Source organism: Pseudophryne corroboree, chromosome 1 (assembly GCF_028390025.1).
Source record: "Pseudophryne corroboree isolate aPseCor3 chromosome 1, aPseCor3.hap2, whole genome shotgun sequence".
NCBI classification, from domain to species: domain Eukaryota; kingdom Metazoa; phylum Chordata; class Amphibia; order Anura; family Myobatrachidae; genus Pseudophryne; species Pseudophryne corroboree.
In genome coordinates, this window is record NC_086444.1 from 298,932,982 (window position 1) to 298,955,996 (window position 23,015).

The following is a 23,015-nucleotide window of genomic DNA, read 5'->3' on the forward strand; positions in this document are numbered from 1 at the left end:
GTAAGTAGCAACAATCCGATGGTTTTTTTCTAAAGCACAGTGGTTCCAAAACTGGTTGCCACAGGTTGGTGTTTCAAGACAAAATCAAATAATTTATATACCATGTGATAGGCAAAACCACTGCTGGTCGCTGGCAATCATAAAATATGTGGACAAGCAGATGTGGAACCCTGCCCATCAACACAGAACACTAAGGTCAACAAGTACAACTTAAAATATTTTTTTTCTGAACAACAAACTTCTGCCTAGTGGCACAGCGAGAACAAAAAAACAAAATGCAGATAGCGCAGTGATTAAAGAAAGTTTGGGAACCACTGCTATACTAAATAAATGATAACTAGAATCTGACAGGTTGCTAAGATCAACACCTCCTGTTCCGAATCACTGGAACATCCATGCGTGCACGGCTTAGCCCCTACCAGTATCAGGACCCTGAATCTTCACGCTTTTACATTTGTCAAACTAATTCACTCTGGTGGTATATATTACCCAAATAACCTGGGGGGGGGTTGCATAAAGGGAAAAAAAAAAAAGTGTCAAGGGTGTTATTCCAATGTTTTTACATACACCATCACAGCATATCACCCGTCACTTTAGATGGGACGCTATGCGAATGTTTGTTCCAGCACTGAATGTTTTTCGCACGTGTTGCATCCAAAAGCATTAGGTTTAGCAGAGCAAAGCTAAAGTATTGTGCGCAACAAGGAAAAAAAAATGTATAGAGCTGGACTTTTTACACATTTTGATCGCCTCCTCGAGAAGGGACAACCATAAATAATGTGTGCCCGCAGTATGCCCCCTGATTGGAGCAATAACTGAATTGCTACTTCGGGCTGAGGGTATCCAAAAAACAAATGAATTTCCCCCAATTATAGAAAAAGTTCAACAATATTCACCCTTGAATGTTGTAGTCTCCAAAGTAGAAGAGAGTTACTTAAACTAATTTATGAAAAAAAACCACTGCCAAAATTAACCACTAAACTAGCGTCCGCTAACTGGGCTTTAGCTTATACGGATGGATGTGATGCAACCATGCCTTCTCACTTAGTTTCCCAGGAAACATGTGCAGAACGGATTTCTTCTGATTCTACAGCAGTTACATAGTAGTTAGACCACTGACATCACCGACAGAATCACGCCCCTTTAATTCAGCTTCGGGGGGCAGTCGCACTTCTGAGCGTGTGTGGTCGGATGACTGTTTAAGCATGAGCAGAGAGTGTCGGGGCCGCAGACCATAGGCTACAACTGCTAGATGGCGAAGAAGCTTGGACCAATCTCTGGAATCATCTCCCCCATTGGTTTCTAGAGTGCCCTACACACTTGCCGACATGTGCGGGCGGTATGAACAATCTTGTTCAGTAATGAACGAGAAATTGTTCATACTGCTCAGTGTTTATGGTCCAACAATGAATGATGCGCATCCCCGTTGTCGTTCATCGTTGGTTTTCCCTCGTCCTACATAGCAAGCCAATTTGGACAATGGACGTTTAATTGTTGAAATCGACCATCGTCCAAATTGGAAATGTCAGCAAGTGTGTAGGGCCCATAAGGGGTCTACTTTTGCAACGGATAATGGAGAAATAAGGAAGGTATTTTTGGTTTCTGTTGTGGTCCCCCGTAGACACCTTCAGGGGATCCTTAATATTTAAAAATTACCCCTGAAAATGTGTTTTCAGTGGATCAGTCACAAATATTATTTGATAAATCTGTACTCAAGTGTGTAGAAAACTGTCTCACCAATTCATACCAGTGAAAGAATTTGGAATGCCCAGGTAGAGAAGAAAAATTAAAGATTTATGGAAAAATGTATGGTATTACAGCAAGAGAATATAAAATGCAACATTGTATCAAATTTGTTACAGTAAAACAATGCACTGCCTGCTGAGAACACTAATGTCACTTAATGGGTACAGGAAACTACAGTAGTAAATGTTTGTACTGTCTAAAGCTATGCAATTGTTCTTGCAAACTCCCCGATAATCTGATCTGCTCGCAAACTCCTGAGGTGCAAGCAGAAATCTGCGGCATGTCTGATACTTAGCAAAGGAGATGCAGTTTAACATGGCTAATCCTAGCCATTCTTGGGCAAGAACAGGACTGGCCGTGCAAAACAACTGAATAGCTCCCGGGCACATTAGATGGGAGATAAATTCTCTTAGACAATTGATTTAGCACCAGATTACTTCCTAATGAATCACCCCCATTACTTCCTAAAGCTACATTTAAAAAAGGTGTGTACACACGGTGAGATCCTTGCTATGCCCAACTCTGACTATGTGCTTTCCCTCAAACTCACCCAGAACCCAGATAGCACAGGTTTTAACTATCTACTTGAGATTTTGTCTATGTACGATTTTGACTATACTTTGTACTAGATAGTATACTAAATAGTCAAGATTGACTTGCCTGCAGTCTATCTAGCCTTGCAATACCGGCCCCACGGGAGCACGCGTCGGGATCGAATCTGTATCGCAAGCTGCCTAACAACTTGAGATATGCACTTACAGATTTCCCACCGTGTGTACACACCTTTAGGCTATTTAAACGATACATTACAAAAAGAAAAAGTAAAACAGCAGCTCACACAACTTGTTTTGGAGCAAAGACCAGTCATCAGATCAAATTGGTCTAACTCACTTTACAGAAGCTTTGATTTTAACAAAAAAAACCACACACCATGGGGTCGATTCTATTCGGCAACTAATTAATAGCGCCGGGAATTAGCTCCCGACGCCATTCAATTCAGCAACTAATTACCTGCAATTGTCGGGAATTCTTTTCTCATCCCCGGGGGGATGAGAAGAGAAACCCGACAAAAGTGCTGCCTCGCGGCCGGCGCGAGGCTGATTCTGTCGGGAATCAGCCTCGCGCAGGGGAGTTAAGTCGGAGAATGCCCGTTCTCCCGACAATTCAACCTGTTTTGTCGGCGAGAACGGGCCATCGCCGACGTAACTAGTTGCTGAATATAATAGCGTCGGGAGCTAATTCCCGGCGCTATTCATTAGTTGCCGAATAGAATCGACCCCCATGACTGCAACATATGCAAGTCTATTGGCTCCCATGACACCTTGTGAGTGGCAGGGGTGGCATCAGGAAAAAATGTTTTAGCTACAAACCAAGTTACTTGCACTAACTGCAGTAACTACACTGGGACACGTTTCTCCTACCACAAGTCCGAAAGATGGAGGAACAAAAAACTTCTAAAACCTAAATCCAATAGCTAATGCTTACCTTTGGCAGAAATGTATAACTACACACTGAAGCACCAATGAAACAGACTCCACAAACCCCTTCTCTGTTAGCAATTTTGTGGACCCAAAATCATCTTTACATAAAGACAGCTGACACCAGTGTGTGAAGTATAGGCCCATATTTCCCAGTATTCACATTAGACATTTCGATTCAATTCGGCAACTTATGAATAGCGCCGGGAATTAGCTCCCGACGCTATTCAATTCAGCTGCTAGTTACCCGCAATTGTCGGGAATTCTTCTCTCATCCCCGGGGGATGAGAGAAGAAACTAGACAAAAGTGCTGCCTCACGGCCGGCGCAAAGCTGATTCTGTCGGGAATCAGCCTCGCGCCGGGGAGTTAAGTCGGAGAATGCCCGTTCTCCCAACAATTCAACCTGTTTAGTCGGAGAGAACGGGCCATTGCCGACTTAACTGGAGCTGAATTGAATAGCGTCGGGAGCCAATTCCCTGCGCTATTCATAAATTGCCAAATTGAATGGACTCCTAGAACAAAACCTTTCCAACTCTTAAATGTCTTTAGTATCACTACTGTAATGCCAAATACAAGCAGACAACCACAGGCCAAGACTTCTATAGGCTCAGACAGGCAGTGAAACAGAGATATTGGAAATAAGGTTAGTTCTGTTCACGTGAACAGGCTGCTCATAAATCTATATGGAATTTAGCAAACTATAATTCTAGCAGGTAACTTAGTGAAAAAAAACCCATAAGACAGCAAAACCATATATGAACATTTACACAATACTACAAAATGCTCAAATGTCGACACATTATAAAGACAATGAAACTATGCACTTTGAAATTAGTAGAGAGGCTAGTTTGCAGTACTACTTGTTCATAATCTGCATTCAGTCCTGATGGCACCTCCAGAGCACACTCGTCAAGCACGGGCATTCCTGTCCTGTGGCTAACTACACACTAATCACAGGCAAGACAGAATCAGTGACCGATACAGCAGCTGCACCATCCAAATGTCAATGGGTGATCAATACATGGATGCGGGGAGCCGGGCAGCGCTGCGGCACTACAGCACCTGGGGATGGCAGGCAGCAGCATTCCTGGCACATGCTTCCTGTGCAACTCACACACCATAAGGTCACAGAGGCAGGAGACATGCCCTTGCCGTGCCCCGCACACGGCCTCACGCACCCAGTCCTTCTGACCCCAGCATGGGAGAAGACGTGCCCTTGCCGTGCCCCATGGCTGCTGTGCCCCTGCAGGTACGGGAGACAGGGGAGGGCGGCAGCAGGAAGCGGCGCACACACATAAAATGCGCAGCCGGCACAGCCGCCCTGTCTGCAATTGGAGAGCACTGCGGATTAACCCCTGCGCCGCCGGCACAACACATGGCAGTGCTACGGCACCTGCACTGACAGCCGGGCACCGCGATCCCTACAGCTCCCGACTCACCAGTCACCCCCCGCAGCGCAGCCAGTACGTGATGCGGGGGCTGAGGGTTCGGGGATGGCAGCCGGTCACCTCCATGCGTCACCCCGCTTCCAGTGTGGACGGAGGTAGCGGCTCACACACACACACACACCTTGGGGCACTGCGGCCACACACACACACAGCGGCAGGCCGGCTGCGCCATGTAATGGAGGCCTCCCCGCTGGGCCGGAGAGAGAAGCCCGAGGCCTAGTCCCTCTATGTCCCCTCCTCCCACACCCGCAACGCCCTTTACTAACATGGCTTCCCCGATAGATCACCCACCTGCCCATGTTCTGCCTGCCTCCTCCTCCGGGCGCCGGCACGCTGGCCCCGCCGGGCTTCCTGGTATTACCGGTCTGCTTCATTGACATGACGGTCCCATAAACAACCGGGACTCACAGCAGCTGACGAACCGAGGGAAAGGGGAATCGGCGGCTTCTCCTCCTCCGGGCTAAAAATCTGCCACGAACGTGGTAAAAAAAAAAAAATCCTCGCAGAAATCAGAGCGCGGGCCTAGCGGCGACGTGACGCCGGGGAGTGTGGCTGGGGGCCGCGCCTGGTGGGAGAGATCAGAGCGGGGAAAGTCTCCACGGTTGCCACAGGCAAGCAAGACCAAAACAGTCTGAGGCGAACAGGCCCGCGGAAGAATACAGGCAACTGCCGTTACTATATCCGCCAACACCGTATCTGCGATCTTCGCGACACCATCCACGACTTAATCCAACCGTAAAAACAAGTAACGTCTGTACTAAGCAAATGTGAGGGTCAACCGCGCTGCGGGGGTAGCAATAGGTAAGGGGGAGGAGACACGCCAGGAACTATTTACGGGAAGTCGGAAGGATACCTGTGAGATGGGGAGGAGTAAAGCTAAGAACACGTGAGCCGGTTTGTGCTGCTGAAGTGGAAGCGGTACAGTGTGATGCCGGGAGGGAGTGTTCTGTGTCTGTGCTGCTGCGCATGTAACCTTACACACACTCACACACATGTATGGATATATGTTTGTGTTTCTGGAGATATATATCTCATGGGATCCGGTCTGAAGATCGACAGTGTTTAGGTCGACAATGTTTAGGTCGACCACTATAGGTCGACAGTCACTAGGTCGACATGGATGGAAGGTCGACAGGGTTTCTAGGTCGACGTGTGCTAGGTCGACAGGTCTAAAGGTCGACATGAGTTTTTCACTTTTTTTTTTCTTTTTTTGAATTTTTTCATACTTAACGATCCACGTGGACTACGATTGGAACGGTAAAGTGTGCCGAGCGAAGCGGTAGCGGAGCGAAGGCACCATGCCCGAAGCATGGCGAGCGAAGCGAGCCATACGAGGGGACGCGGTGCACTAATTTGGGATCCCGGTCACTCTACGAAGAAAACGACACCAAAAAAAAAAATCCTCATGTCGACCTTTAGACCTGTCGACCTAGCACATGTCGACCTAGAAACCCTGTCGACCTTCCATCCATGTCGACCTAGTGACTGTCGACCTATAGTGGTCGACCTAGACACTGTCGATTTGATGAACCACACCCATATCTCATATATTCTATAATATATAGGTACGCACAGTCACATATATTTATTGTTAATTTAGTACCCGTTTATGCCAGAGCCAACAAAATATTTATTTGTGAATAAACGTTGTTGCTTTTTTTAAATCCTGTTACACATACTTATCCTGCATTACTCATCATTTACTGTTTGTCTACATGTCCATATATGTTGAGAAATCACACACAAAATAATATGATTGGCTACTAGTTATGAGTATACAATAGGTTTGCAAGTGTAGAGTGAGCAGTAACTTCCTACCCACAGGCCACTATGCTGCTTGTTATTTCTCCTCTCTTAGGAGGACCAGAAAACATGGACTGTGGGGGGTTATCTGAGGACCAGTCTGAGAAGTCATGTTTTTATGGTATTATCATTATGCTTTATTGGGTGCCCCAAGGGGACTTTTGGCACCTTACAAAGTGCATATACAAATACAGTGCAAACATAAGAAAATCTAAAGATCAATACATAACAGTTCAAAGCAATGCAGGACATAGGAGGATACAAGTATTACTGTAGGGATGTCCAGCGGAAGGGTGGCATTGAATAGTTACTTTTTTGGCGCCATCTTTACATGCCTAACAATGGCATGTGAGCATCATATGTAAACCACTAGATTGCTTTAATCATTGATGATAGAGTCATGCGCATTCATAGAAAGCTGGTATGCTAATGCGGCAAGGAGAACTGTCACTGACTCAGCGTTTCTCCCAGTGGTGTATTGTACATCACCACACATAGGAAAGGAGCAAGCAGTGGTGGCAATTATTAGAGTACTGGAACTCAATGCCAAAACCATCACCTTCAGACAGAAAATATTGATGGTTGCAAATCGTCGGTTATTAGTATTCCATGGATTTTTAGGATCTAGAAGACTAAAATTAGTTTTTTTCAATCCATGTTTTAGGATTTTATAGGTTTTAAAAATCTCACTTTAAGAATTTATATGTTTTAGGAAAATAAAACAAAACCACGCAACATATTATGTTTGAAACACTGCCTTTATTACTGATGTGTTCTGCCACTTCCTTGTAGCATTTGCTCCCAAGATTCGCTATGTCGTGGGAAATGCAATCTATTTGCAGCCACAGCTTTCCCATAGAAGCAAATGGTTCTCAGGAGTCCGCAGTTCGCTGCGTGTGCTATGCAGCAAGGCTGTAACAGGACTCTTCTGTATATATGAATTACATACTGCTCATTCCACACAGTTCCACAGTTAATTTTTATATTTTCAACTTAAGTAATAGAATTCGGTCTTTTTAGGTTCTAACAGTCAAAATAGGTAATTTTAGGTACTAACACCCAGATTAGGTCATTTTAGGTCCTGTAGAAATTAAGTATGTTATTTCCTGGCACATGCAACATAAAAGAAAACTGAAATTTTGAGTGTAATGGGAAAGGATTAGAATAGGTGACCTTTTGATAGGTCACCTCCTGTGACCTACTATTACACCATACTGCATATGCCCAATCTCGTCCGATCTTGGAAGCTATACAGTATAGGGCCAAGCCAGTACCAGGGGGGAGACCACCTGGGAATACCCTGTGTAGTAGGTCGGAGCATCGGGGACACTTCGGTCTACACTGACAGCAGATTCATTCCATTTTTTTCACATACTCTCTGCCAGTCTCTGGAAACTAATTCTTACACCACCTTACTTTACCTTGAGATATGGATTTGAACCATGTACCATTGATACCTTACACTGGTTGTATATATGCAAGACTTTCCTGATTCATGAACGGATTCATTTGAGTTTATACGTACTCTTTTTTTGTAGTGTCAGAAGCGCCCTGGAGGGTATCAATTTCAGAATTGCGTCTCTGTGGGCTATACTTTACGCTCAGTTTCGGGCAATACTATGTAAAATCACCGGGGAAACTCACATTCTGAATTATCCCTGAATGAAAATTGTCACTTGTTGTTATAATTAAATAAGACTGATCCAGTCCTGAATTTCTTTAAACTCATATGTGCAGAGGTGCGCTGTCGGAAGTCCAATTGAGGACTATTAATTTAATACCAACATTTCCGCTATCCCTGCCGCATGTTTATTTATACTGATATTTATCAGCTAATTTTGAATCTTTTATAAAGGAGACTATGGGGGTCATTCCGAGTTGTTCGCTCGTTGCCGATTTTCACTATACTGCGATTAGCCGCTTACTGCGCATGCGCAAGGTACGCAGAGCGCATGCGCTTAGTTATTTTACTAAAAACTTAGCTGTTTTGCTTAGCATCTGCGGCGCTTTTCATTCGCACTGGTGTTCGGTAAATGATTGACGGGAAAGGGGCGTTTCTGGGTGGTAACCCAGCGTTTTCTCGGCGTTGGCTAAAAAACGCAGGCGTGTCAGGGAAAAATGCGGGGGTGTCTGGAGAAACGGGGGAGTGGCTGGCCGAACGCAGGGCGTGTTTGTGACGTCAAACCAGGAACGAAACAGCCTGAGCTGATCGCAATGTAGGAGTAAGTCTCGAGCTACTCAGAAACTGCTGAGAATTTTCTATTCGCAATTCTGCTAATCTTTCGTTCGCAATTCTGCTATGCTAAGATACACTCCCAGAGGGCGGCGGCCTAGCGTGTGCAATGCTGCTAAAATCAGCTAGCGAGCGAACAACTCGGAATGAGGGCCTATATGTTAAACCAATTTAATAAAAGGTAATTTTTATATTTCTACAACAATACAGACTCATTAAGGTTATTATCTACTTTCTTTATTCTTTCCAAGAGTGCGCCAAACTAAAAGTCTTTTTTTCTCTTCTTCTTTTGTACTTCATCATATAATGGAGATCTAACAGAAGTTGAGACAGATGGTACATTAAGTCAAGACAATGGTCACATCTAATATTTTAAACTGTACATATGTATGTGCTTGTATTACCAAATCTGACAGAGTTATTGGATGCCAAGGTAACTATACGGCTCTGTGCGTGACTAGCTTCATTTTATATGGAGCATGCCTTCTCATCATTGTTGCACACAGACACATTTTAGCTTTGCTATGTTGTAACAGCTGTATTAAAAAAAATATATATATGTACAGTATGATTCTGTTTCTGTGTGTATCTGCAAGCTGCCACATAGACTATTTACACACAATAACTTTCATTTTACCTTTCTTCTTATCTTGTCTTCAAAACTTTGTAATAGATGTCTCTTGACCTTTAATGGTTTTATTCTTTAGCCTCAGGCTATAATGTCAGTGAGCAGAATGTTTTTTAACAAACGCTATCAGAATTACAGTCTGTGCTTTTCATTTCAGAATCAGAATCAGAATCAGCTTTATTGGCCAGGTGTACTCACGTACACTAGGAATTCTTTGTGGTACAATGCATCGCCAAGCAGCAACATGAAGGGGGAATACATAGCATACGAAGGGGGAAGAACATAGCATACATTACACTATTATAAGCCATTTGTCTGCCTTGCACCCCTGCTGTCACCACATTATCTTCTGTTACAATTAGTCTCTCTTCACCATGACAGACACCTGTAACTCATGAATCATTTTTCATGTTAATTGTATGCTTGGTTTGTCATTTAAAAGACCAGTAAACATAAAATACAAGTTTATTTATATAAACTCATTTTCACAGTTTTAGGATCTTAACTATTTGATACGAAGTTGTAATCCCTGAGGGAGATTTTTTTCTACACACAGCAGACATCCTGTCCAGAATCCCATTGTAGGACACAGCAGTCAGTCTCTCCTAAACCTGAAATATCCTATAACAAACAGTTTGCACAAAGCTGAATGGGAATTCAATGCAAAATATGTCATGTTTTGTCTAGGTGCGGGTACTTTAAACATTTGGCTGGGAATTTTATTAGTAGATTATTTAGGTAAGGCATTTTAGGAGACCACCATAGGAGACCACCAAGTCTCAGACTTGGTGGTCTTTTATAAAATAATTTGGGTCCATGCACTATTACTCCACTCAGGCCCGGCGCTACCCGCTCAGCAAACGGATGCAGAGCAGGTAGGCGCCAGGGTGGAGAGGCGCTGTACCTGCTCTGCATCCCTGCTGCTGCGCCTGGCCTCCCTGCTGCTGCCGGCTGCTATGCCTGTCACTGTATGACAGGCAGCGGCGTCGGCTGCTTGAGTCCTCCTCTCCCCATCTTGTGACAGCGGCAGGCATGTGGCAGTGAGTGACGGCTCGTACGAAAATGGGGCGGAGCTACACGGATTAAGGGGACGGAGCTACACGGGAGCACCAGGCTGCTGCATATTTGACAGCCTGACTGTGGAAAGATAGTGAGAAAAAGTGTGTGTGTGTGTGTGTGTGTGTGTGTGTGTGTGTGTGTGTGTGTGTGTGTGTGTGTGTGTGTGTGTGTGTATCTGTGTGTGCGCATCAGGGCTGGCTCCACACACATTTGACACATGCGGCCGCACAGGGCGCCACCCTTAATTTGTGCCACTATATATCGCCGCCATATTGGAGCTGGGCCCTGCCTGAGAAAAGCTGTCTGCCCACTGTGATGATGGTGGAGTGTTGTGGGCAGGCCATGCATTATTGTGTGCGTGCTGTACGGCGCCGCTGTGCCTGCCATCAGACGCTGATGCCGTCCCTGCCCGTGCACAGTGTGATACACCACTTCACACTGGTGCGGTCCCTGTAGTGTGCAACCCGGAGAGGAGTGGTCATTGATGCCAGGTGCCGGCGGTGACTACCGGGAAGCTGAGTGGCCGCCCGTCACCCAGTGTGTGAGTATTATTATTGATTGACATCCCTGCCACCCCCGATTATGATTTATTGAAAAAGCAGTGTGACACTGAATGTGCCCCCCACCATGTAATGATAATAGAATGATGTGATATACTGCATATAGGTGTCATTGTGAATTTTATGTATATATGTGTTAGTGTGCTTCGTGTAGTATATAGTTGTCCCAATTATATGTATGAGATATGTATTTCTATATATATGTCAGTATAATATGTATGCATACATAGGTATCAGTGTGGCAGCTGCCGAGACGTTAGGACAGAATCAGTATGGGATCCCGACGGTCGCAACATCGACGCCGGAATCCCGCAGCCTGACCCTTACCTACCTCCTTTGTGCCTGACCCTAACCCCCCCCCCCTCAGAGGTGCCTAATCCTCATCCCCGCACCCTCCCTCCTCTAACCGTAACCCCCCCAATGGGGGTGCCTAACCCTAACCTCCCACCCCCTCCGCAGCCTAACCTTAATCCTACTGTACCCGCATCCTAAACCTAACATCCCCCCCCCCCCCCAATGCCTTACCCGCCCCAGCATACATATGATCGGGATGCTGGCATTGGGGATTCCGGCGGTGGCATTGTGATCTATGTTGGGATTCCAGAGTTGGTCTCCTGACCAGTGTAGGGAGCCCCAGGCCGAGGGTATGCATTGCAGGATGGCGCCAGGCTGGAGAGGTGCCATTCCCACTCCACTGGGATGGCCACCCTTAGTACACTGGTAAAGCAGCAGCAACGCACACCTCTGACTGGTCTCCCCCCTTCACTCACATAATTCACAGTCTACATGGCCATCCTCCACCAGGAGCAGGACGCTGCAGGGAGCTTAGTTTCCATTCACCATGATCCAATTAGGTCACACACTGTATAATCTGACATACAGGTCTCTCAGCAAAGGTAACACAACAAATGTCACACATGTACCCTTCCTCCCTAACCCTGCACACATTACTGAACCCCTTATCATTCATTTTGCAAAATACTGCATGGTACATTTCAGAATCTGAAACATTGTAAAGAGACATGTTAAGAGGACATTTTTTTGTAGGAGGGCGAAAATTTATAGTTTGCGGGGGGGGCGCCGAACACCCTAGCACCAGCCCTGACTCCACTTACTGTGGAGAAAAAGCCACTCCTGCTTGTTATGGTTGCGATGCAGGGGGTGGATACTGTGATGTGTACTAAAAATTGCTCCGCAGAGGAGAGTGAACATGAAGTCACACACTCAGCAGTGACAACAGAGACTCATTACACATCCTGATTCACTTTTGCACATGCGCAATATCCTTTCTTCAATGAGAGCCTTTTACAAAAAAATAGGATTTTATATACCAACCGGTAAATCCTTTTCTCGTAGTCCGCAGAGGATGCTGGGGTCCAATTTAGTACCATGGGGTATACACGGGTCCACTAGGAGCCACTGGCACTTTAACAGTTTAATAGTGTGGGCTGGCCCGTCCCTCTTTGCCCCTCCTACCAGACTCAGTCTAGAAACTGTGCCCGAGGAGACGGACATACTTCGAGAGAAGGAAATACACAGATAGTGGTGAGATTCACACCAGCTCACACATAACAAAAGGAAAGCCAAGCTAACCAACGTGAAATGATTCAGCTACGGCTGAACCAACAATACTTAACCAAGTAACAATGCAGGAAATCGAAGCACTGGGTGGGCGCCCAGCATCCTCTACGGACTATGAGAAAAGGATTTACCGGTAGGTATATAAAATCCTATTTTCTCTTGAGTCCTGGAGGATGCTGGCAGAGCCGGCCATAGGCATAGGCAAACTAGGCAATTGCCTAGGGCATTTGGTATGCCTAGGGGCATCATCAGCTTCTGCTGACTAAAATGATATGCGGCATGCCTATATTCTGTGTGTAGCATTTCATATGCAGATACAGCCACAGTTTCACACAGTATATAGGCATGCTGCATATCAGTTTAATCAGCAGAAGCTGCTTGTGCATCCTAGACACATAGCAATGCAAGTAAGATGCATTTTCATTAAAAAAAGGTGTCCGACGTTAGCATTGAGGCAAGATTTGTGAGGACACATCTGTATCCAAGCAGAGGCAGAGGTCACAGTGTTAGTGGAAGTGTGAGTGCTGTATGCATGTGAGTGGGTTGGTTGTGCAGTAGTGTTCGGAATATGTGTAAGGAGCATATGTGTGTCATGTAAAAATGCATTAATAATGTGCAACATATGTGTAAAGGGCCATTATGTGTGTCATGTGTATAAGGGCATTAATAATGTGCGGCATATGTGTAACAGGGTACTACTGTATGTGTGTCATTATGTGTATAGGGGCACTAATAATGTGCAGCAAATGTGTAGGGGGCACTATGTGTGTCATTATGTGTATAAGGGCATTAATAATGTGCGGCATATGTGTAAGGGACATTATGTGTAAAAGGGCATTAATAAAGGTTGTCATAATGTGTAAGGTACATTATGTTTATAAGGACATTAGTGTGTCTCATATGTGTAAGGGGCATTACTGTGTGGAATTGTGTATAAATGCATTACTAATGTGTGGCATTATGTGTATAAGGTGCTCTACTATGTGGCGTTGCATATAGAAAGGGCACTACTGTGTCGTCTAATGTTAATAAAGAGCAATAAGGTGTGGTGTAATGTGCATAAGGAGAAATTCAGTGTGATGTAATGTGAATAAGGGGCTCTCCTGTGAGGAGTAACGTTTATAAGGTAAAGTGATACTACTGTGGGATGTAATGTGAATTAGGGACACTATCACAAGATAAAATGTGAATAAAGTTGCAGTACTGTGTGGCGTAATTGGAATTGGGGTTACTATTGTGTGGCCATGCCCCTTGCCAGCAGGAAGATGCCCCTTTTTGGGCTGTGCGTCAAATGTGCGAACTGTTCCTATTTAAAATATAGGGGGTACAAGGACTGCTATGGGTGAGGGGTGATGGTACTGGGTAAGAGGTGCAAGGTCAGAGGCAGAACCAGCGGTGGTGCTAGGGGGCACCAGCCAAAATCTTGCCTAGGGCATCATATTGGTTAGGGCCGGCTCTGGATGCTGGGGTCCAATTTAGTACCATTGGGATGTACCAAAGCTCCCAGTACGGTAGGGAGAGTGCTGAGGTTCCTGCAGAACAGATTGAACAAACTTTAGGTCTTCAGAGGCCAAAGTATCGAACTTGTAGAACTTAGCAAACATGTTTGACCCTGACCAAGTAGCTGCTCGGCAAAGCTGAAGAGCAGAGACACCCCGGGCAGCCGCCCAGGAAGAACCCACTTTACGGGTAGAGTGGGCCTGAACAGATTTTGGAATCGGCAATCCTGCCATAGAATAAGCATGCTGGATAGTAAGTCTGATCCAGCGAGAAATCATCTGCTTAGAAGCAGGACACCCAATCTTGTTGGGATCATAAAGGACAAACAGTGCATCCGAATTCCTGTGACGAGAGGTTCTCTTCACAAATAATTTCAAAGCCTGTACAACATCCAAGGACTTTGAGGTAATCGAAGTGTCAGTAGCCATTGGCACCACAATAGGTTGGGTGATATGAAAAGCCGACACAACCTTTGGAAGAAATTGCTGACGGGTTCAGAGCTCAGCTCTATCCTCATGGAAAATCAAGTAGGGGCTCTTGTGCGACAAAGCCCCCAATTCTGACACACGTCTTGGAGATGCCAATGCCAACAGTCTGACCGCCTTCCAAATAAAAAACTTTACGTCTACCTCCTGTAAAGGCTCAAACCAATCCGATTGCAGGAACTGCAACACCACGTTAAGATCCCAAGGTGCCGTAAGAGGCACAAAGGGTGGTTGGATGTGCAGAACTCCTTTCAAGAATGTCTGAACCTCAGGGAGAGCAGCCAGTTGTTTCTGGAAGAAAATGGACAAGGCAAAAATCTGGACCTTTTATGGAGCCCAAGCGTAGGCCCACATCCACACCCGCTTGCAGAAAGAGGAGAAAACGTCCTAGTTGAAACTCCACCATTGGAAACTTATTGGATTCACACCAAGACACATACTTCTTCCAAATCTGATGGTAATGCTTAGATGTTACTCCCTTCCTAGCTTGGAACAGAGTAGGAATGACCTCGTTTGGAATGCCCTTCCGAGCTAAGATCTGGCGTTCAACCTCCATGCCGTCAAACATAGCCAAGGTAAGTCTTGATAGGCAAATGGCCCCTGTTGTAGAAGGTCCTCGCGAAGAGGAAGAGCCCTCGGATCCTCGAACAGTAATTCTAGAAAATCCACGTACCAAGCTCGTCTTGGCCAGTCCAGAGCAATGAGGATCGCCTGAACTCCTGTTCGCTTTATTAGTTTGAGAATCTTTGGGATGAGCGGAAGTGGAGGGAATACATATACTGACCGGAACACCCACGAAGTTACCAGGGCGTCCACTGCCACTGCTTGTGGGTCTCGTGACCTGAAACATTACCTCCGAAGCTTCTTGTTGAGGCGAAAGGCCATCATGTCTATTTGAGATACGCCCCCATCGGCTTGTTACCTCTGCAAATACCTCCGGATGGAGGGCCCATTCTCCTGGATGGAGATCATGTCTGCTGAGGAAGTCTGCTTCCCAGTTTTCCACTCCCCGAGTGAAGATCGCCCGGAGGAGGATTCTTGTTACCTCTGACATCGCAGCTTTGCTCTTCGTTCCGCCTTGCCTGTTTATGTAGGACACCCCTGTAACGTTGTCTGACTGAACTTGAATGGTCTGATCTTGCAGAAGATGTGCTGCTTGTAAATGGCTCTCAGTTCTAGAACGTTTATTGGAAGGAGAGATTCCTGACTGGACCACCTTCCTTGGAAGCTTTCCCCTTTGGTGACTGCTCCCCAACCTCTGAGACTTGCATCCGTGATTAGAAGAATCCAATTCTGAATCCCGAACCTGCGGCCCTTGAGTAGGTGAGAAGTTTGGAGCCACCAGACGAGTGAAATTCTGGTTTTCGGCGACAGGCGTATCCGCTGGTGCATGTGAAGATGTGATCCTGACCACTTGTCCATGAGATCCAGCTGGAAGAACCGTGCGTGGAATCTTCCGTACTGGAGAGCCTCATAGGAGGCTACCATCTTTACCAGAAGCCGAATGCACTGATGAACCGACACACGGGCCGGCCTCAAGACTTCCTGGACCATTGATTGGATCACCAACACTTTCTCCATTGGTAGAAACACCCTCTGAACTTCCGTGTCGAGTATCATCCCCAGGAAGGGCAGTCTCCTTGTCGGTTACAAATGTGACTTTGAAAGTGACAGGATCCACCCATGATGCTGGAGTAGTTGAATTGAGAGAGCAAGACTCTGCAACAGCCTCTCCCTGGAAGACACCTTTATCGGTAGATCGTCCAGATATCGAATTATGTTCACTCCCTGCTTGCGGAGGAGCATCATCTCTTCCATGACCTTAGTAAACACCCTCGGTGCAATGGAGAGGCCAAATGGCAATGTCTGGAACTGATAGTGACAGTCCTGTAGTGCAAACCTTAGATAGGCCTGGTGAGGCGGCCAGATCGGAATGTGAAGGTACGCATCCTTGATATCCAGGGATACCAGGAATTCCCCCTCCAGACCTGAAACCACCGCTCTCAGAGACTCCATCTTGAACTTGAATACTTGCAAGAATGGGTTCAAGGACTTTAGGTTCAATATTGGCCTTACCGAACTGTCCGGTTTTGGTACCACAAACAGGTTTAAATAATAACCCCTGTTTCTTAGATGAGGTGGAACTGCAACAATGACATTTGTTTGTACCAATTTGTGAATGGCTTCCTGTAGGATAGCACTTTCTGTCAGCGAAGCTGGTAAGCCTGATTTGTAGAATCTGTGAGGCGGGAGTTCCTGAAACTCCAGTGTGTACCCCTGGGCAACAATATCTTTCAACCAGGGGTCTAGGCATGATGACGCCCAGACGTGACTGAAATCTCTCGCTCCCACCTGACCGATCCCCAGGCTGGGAGGTCCACCGTCATGCTGAAGACTTGGAGAAAGCAGAACCTGGTTTCTGTTCCTGGCAACCTGTTGGTGCAGGTTTTCTGGGTTTTCCCCGACCTCCTCTAAAGAAGGTTGTGGGGCTCTTGGATTTTTTAAACTTTTGCGGTCTGAAAGGACTGCAGTGTAGACGTAGGATAAGATTTCCGAGCCGGTGCAGCTGCGGAGGGAAGAAAGGTTGACTTACCCGCAGTTGCCGTGGATATCCACGCATCCAGTGCTTCCCCAAACAGGGCCTGACCTGTGAAGGGTAGATTCTCCACGCTTTTCTTGGATTCCGCATCCGCAGTCCATTGGAGTAGCCAGAGTACTCTGCGTGCCGAGACTGCCATGGAAGGTAGCCCACACATTAAGCAGGCCAATGTCAACTTCTGGTGGGCGGTGCACATGGATTGGCCGCGTTTTAGCAGGACTCCAACGAATGCTGCTGGCAGCAGCGGGTGAGCGAAGCTATCGCTCAGCGCGACCGGACCTGCTAATTAGGGTACGGCAGGAGATCGGGCCGTGGATGGAGCCGCAGGAGTGGCGCCGGAGTCGGGCTCGAAGCAGAGCCAGTAACGAGAGAGCTGGGGTGACATGGCTGGAGGGCTGCCTGGCGCCCGGGGGAGAGGAAGAAACAGCGGGATGGCAGAGGTCTAAGGAAGCAGCTCGTGCAGCGGGGGCATGACAGTCAGTCAGACCCGGGGAGCACAGATACAGGACCCAGCCCTATGAGATAGAATGGAGAGAACGAGACGTGGGGCTGTCCCCACTATACCCCACGCAGTACTAGAGCCTATAACAGATCTCCCAAGGCAGCTGTGAGGCCGGAAAAGGACACTACCCCACACGTCGATAACAAGGAGACACCGAGGGGGAGAAAGAACCGGGCAGAGAGCACTGTGAGGAGACCCTGGGTAAGTCTGCACAAATATCTGGGGCAGTGAAGAGAGGGCAAAGTGCTTAAAGACAGTATGATTGTATGCTTAATAGAGCTCGTAGAAGGGAGAGTCTGTTAAAGAGATATGTATAAAGTGCCCCCGCAGAGTCCACTAGACAGCGGGTGGTGAAGAGGGGGTGAAGAAAGGGGCCTGTTTTAACACGTGTGTATTTAGAACTGCGTATATCATACACAGAGTGTTTAAAAGGACAGATAGCCAAAGGAGCATTTACAAATGAAAAGCCCCTATAGAGTCTACTAGATGTTAGGTGGTGAAGAGGGGGTGAACAAGGAGAACCTGCGTATGCAAATACCTGGGCCCATAAGCAAGTTGATTTTACAAAGTATTTAAAGAGGACTCATTGTTAAAGGAACATATCAAATTACGCCCGTATAAAGTCCACTAGACAGAGTGTGGTGAAGAAGGGAAAATTGTATAACTTAGCCCTAGAACTTGTTGGAAATCACAAAAGAGGTTTACAAAATTGGAGAATATTGATACCTCATATTGGTGGAGAACATTTAACCAGATAAGACAACGCAGCTGGAGGACTGAGCATGTTGTAGCAATAAGGGTGTCTCTTTAGATTCCTTTAGGTTCTCCACCCCTATCTATAAAGTATTTGTCCTTCGGGGGGCTTACTGACAAATGTTTTTTTTTTTAAATTCTTTATTTTTTCCTGTTGGGGGCCCTATATAGGGGTTTAGGTATGTAAAAGGATACGTTAGAGTAGAGGGATAGGAGGTAGGCAGTATTTAAAATCAGATTAAAGCCCCAAAGGGGCATGGAGAAATTAATCTTTAAGTCGAGCAGTGTAGGCTCTTCACCGAAGTCTCAGACACAAATGGTAGAAATGGTGAAAAATAAACATAAAACAGGGAAAACTGCACAATCCTCCCCGGTAAAACATCAAGCAGAGATTTACACACCCGGGAGTACCCCCACTAGGATAACAGGTAAATTAGGGAAGATAACCCCCCCAGGAGGAGAGGGAAGAGGAGATAGTATCACGTTCATCGATAGACAAAAAATTAGATTAGATACAAATATCACTAGACTCTGCACTAGTAAAAATTGTTGAAAATACTAATAGGATAGAGCTATTAGAGCAAATAGTAAGTGATTTGGAAGATGAGGCACAGATAGCGCAGAACAAAATAGAAAATCACAGTAAACCGATACAGTGGCTGTTGGAAACGGTAGATGAGGCTGAAAATAGGGATATAAGAAACAATCTGAGATTTATAGGGGTCCCCTCATCTATCAGCGATCAAAAACTAGGGGAGTATGTCACTAAGAAAGTCGCAAAAGCACTAGATATCCAAGAAGAAATGGATAATGTCAGAATACAACGAGCACACCATTTGGGCCCAATAAGAGAGGGAAATAATGAGAGACCTAGACCAGTGATAGTGAAATTTGCCGACTACCCCATAAAGGAAAAAATATGGAGGGCATCACGGAAAAAGACCCCTATAAATGTAGAAGTAACAAATATTTTGATCTTTCAAGAATTTTCATTGGCTCTGCAGCAGAAAAGGAAGCTATTTCAGCCTATCTGTAAGTAGCTGAAAACGGAAAAAGATTTGTACTTTGGTACCCGGCACGGTTGAGAATTATAGAAGATGGACAGAGCCTAATTTTCAACACCCCAGAGGCAGCTAGAATACATTTAAAAGGGTAATAGGGAACTATAGATAAGAAGAAAAAGTTTTTCTTTCAATTCACGGTATTGGTGGACTATTTGAGTTAAAAATATGTGAATATAAAACATGAGTAAGAATAAAAATGGATGTGAGATGTAATCAATGTCATGTTAGAAGAAATAAGAAGTTTGAGTCCAATGGGCTCAACCTTAAAATTTGTATATATGGATAGGAAAAGTTTGAAAAGGGAGTTTTGCACAAGAAATAATAAAATAAGAAAAGATACATATAGAAGGAAGCACAGAAAAATGAAAAGACACACATTATCAAAAAAGGAAAATGATAAGAGAATGGGAGGCGGGATTAGAGAGGGAGGGAAAGGGAAGGGAGATGTTGTACACAGAAAGATAAAAGGTAATGGACACTTGGGAGGGAAAAAGGTTCACGGTTGATTTAAAGACATGAATATAAAGGACTATTCTTTGTCTCCTCTATCATCTTCTTTTTTGGTAGTCATTTTTTGTATTATGGTTTATTATGCTTGGATATATTGGGATGTGGAGAATTGTAGTCTGTCATGCTTAAGGGGGGTACAAAGTGACTCCCATAGGAGTGGTTCTGAACGGGTTAGTAAGGGTTCTCAGGATGAAGATAAAGCCAATTGAAAGTATTGATATTATTTGATATTACATGATGTACATGATATAAAAACGAAATGTCATGGATGTGAAGGTGATGGATGGAAAGGAGGAAGGATAGAGGAGCCCATTTTATTTGATCTAAACTGGGGCGTTGGTATTCATAATCTTTGGAACTGCCCATTTGTTTCCATTCTGTTTCCTTTTTTTTCCTTTTTTCTTTAAAAAGATATAAGGGGGGCAAAACAATTGAGAAAGGATTGGGGGGGGGGGGACGGGGGGGACGGAAATATTGGGATAGAGCGAGAAAGGCCCAAAGGGAGAGACGAGAAGGATAACATATGTTGGAGGTTGACCTCCTTTAGCCTCAGCCTTCTCTGAGAGGACTCCAACAACAGCCTGTCTTTTGTATTCAGAACCACCTGTGGACAGAATTTTAAGTGCCATGCAGCTAGCTGGAGAAGTCAAATTAAACACAAAGAACCTGGTGTAGTCAATAAGAGTTCTGCTTTATTGTTTCTTACATACACATATTTATACTTGTTCTAAAAGGCTCAGAGGAGTTTACAGTTTAACCTCAGGGTTGTGTCCTCTTCCTGATAACGGTCTTGTTCCTTTTTTTTTGCTCTATCTCTCAGACATGGCTTACCCACAAGTTCCTCTTTTTTTGCTCTATCTCTCAGACATGGCTTACCCACAAGTTCCTCTTTTTGCCAACTGAACATTTAATCATTCTATACTTTTCCTTCTCCCCAGCATATTTAAGCATATCATATATTAATGCTAAAGTAAGCTTATAATCTATTGAATATAACAAAATGGAGTAACATTGGCTTATTGCAGATTCACACTAATGCTTGCCCATCTACCTTCCTCATTTTTCCCTCCTTTTGATTCTCAAAAAGACATCACACTATACCTTGCTACCCTACTTCGCCGAGCAGGCCAGGCGATGACCTGGTCAAGTACGTCTGTCTCCCTGGGCCTATTGCCAAGGGAGGGTAATAACCATCCCGTACAGACAAAATAGTCACAAGGCATAGATGCATAAGAGTCCTTTTTACAGTCTATTTTGATTGCTTCCATTTTTGTAGACGGGTGGTCTGTCATTACGTGATTCAAGATCATCATATTCCTCCATTTCTCGAGCGTCACTTTCTGCTGTGGGAGCTGGTTTGGCTTTTTGTTTTTTTCTTTGCAGCTTGTGCTTAAGTTTTTTCAATGAACATGAAATACAACATAAAAGCAGCTTGATCAGTACATAGCATAATAAGCATATCCCAGCTACTGTGGCTATTAGTACCACAGTTCCCATCAGCCATCCCCCTATACCTTTAAACCAGTTTGCTGGGTTTAACCAACTGAAATCCCACTTTCCCCACGCCCATGATGATTCCTCTACCTTTGTTACAAACTGCTGTTTTATATCTTCTATTTTCTGCATTTTCCCTTCTATTACTGTCAGGGGGTTTGTACTGTTTGTTAAATACGTGCAACACGTTTCTCCTGACACTGTCTGCAGAGTTGTACAATAGCCCCCAGTCTGAGCTGTAAGGTAGTCGAGAACCATCCTATGTTGCATTACCTCCTTCTGGATCTCTTGCATCTGTTTTCCTACATACAGGAAAGTAGATTCTACCTCAGCTGTGATATTGTCCACTAATTCACAGAGCTGGTTTATCGCCCAATAGTTTCTTCCTGATAGCCCCCCCCCCCCAGCTGAAAAGAAGTTTGCTACTAGTAATCTAGTAATCCGCCGATTTCTGCATCACTTAAATCACTTAGCTGCAGGGTGCCACCTACTTTTAAAATGGTAAGCTTTTCTTTGGTTTCTTTCCTTCTGTGTCTAACTAGACCCTTTGCTTTGTGCTTTTGGGGATGTTGGAGTTCATTTCTTAATTCCTGGTGTGTTAATACATGTATACTAGGAAACATTCATCCAATAGTGCAGCTTCCCACTCCCCCGCCCCCCCATGGTAGCCATTTGTAAGCATACTTTCCACAATACCAGTACCAGTTTTCCCCTAACATTTCTGGTATTCCTATCCAGTGTTTGCGTAGTTCAGACATAATTCTAGTACAAGTTAAATTTTTACATGTTAAGGTTTGATTATTGGGCTGATCCTGTATTACTGCCCATGAGGGTGTGGACCCATTTCTTACCCATGCCCCTAGATGTATGAATTGGAGGGTCCCCTTATGGTTATATACTCTGACAGGGGGTACTGCTTCTCCTTCCTTCAGGTCTATAGTTCTAACATATTTTCCTTCTACTGATCGCTCTCCAAACCGCACATCCACATGTTGGCATTGTAAGTCACCTAACAGCATGTGGGTGGGATGAACCATTCCTCCCTTACCTATGTCCTGATACATCACTCTCCCTCTACCTTTTTCCTTAATGGTTTGATTAACCGGAGAATCATATCCCACAGTGTACACATGGCGGCTTTCCCTTAATTGTACACAGAAATCAACCTTTCCCCACACCCTGGATATCAAACATTGGGGAGGTCGTAAGATAAATTGTTCTTTCTTATCCTTTGTTGAATTCCACCCAACCTTTATTAATTCTTCCATGGTGGCTGGGACAAACGTAAAGCCCATCCCCTTCCCTGTTTTTGGGGCATGGGAACAGACCCAACAGTCCTCCTTCCCAGCAACCGTTTTTGCTACCCTTGAGTGTAATTTCAATATTAAATTATCATTCTCTGTTTCAGGGCTTTTACACCATTCCTCACATCTTTCCTCGGGGGAAACTGAGTACAATCTTCATTACTTTTTACTTCCTTTACTGCCCTCCTGCCTCTCTTATGCCTGGCTTCTAACAGCCATGCCCATTCATTACTCTTATGCAGGGAGGGCTTTGTCCAACATCCAGTC

General features: G+C 45.1%; 1 protein-coding gene and 1 pseudogene across 10 annotated transcripts in view; one reads left to right on the top strand and one right to left on the bottom strand.

Annotated features, from left to right (window-relative positions):
- The window catches only part of ATXN2 (ataxin 2), a 381,295-nt gene extending 375,736 nt beyond the window's left edge, over positions 1 to 5,559 (bottom strand). For 7 of the 10 annotated variants that reach the window (XM_063964388.1, XM_063964386.1, XM_063964384.1 and 4 more), the window contains exon 1: positions 4,965 to 5,558. In XM_063964388.1, the coding sequence (XP_063820458.1) occupies positions 4,965 to 5,053 (89 nt within the window). In that variant the 5' untranslated portion in view covers positions 5,054 to 5,558. Of the gene's footprint in view, positions 1 to 4,794; positions 4,818 to 4,964 lie in introns of those variants that run through there. The other 3 variants (XM_063964383.1, XM_063964390.1, XM_063964389.1) reach the window with 3 other exon arrangements.
- A 2,113-nt stretch (positions 5,560 to 7,672) lies between these two features.
- LOC134945580 (5S ribosomal RNA) lies at positions 7,673 to 7,790 on the top strand (annotated as a pseudogene).
- Positions 7,791 to 23,015: the final 15,225 nt, after the last annotated feature.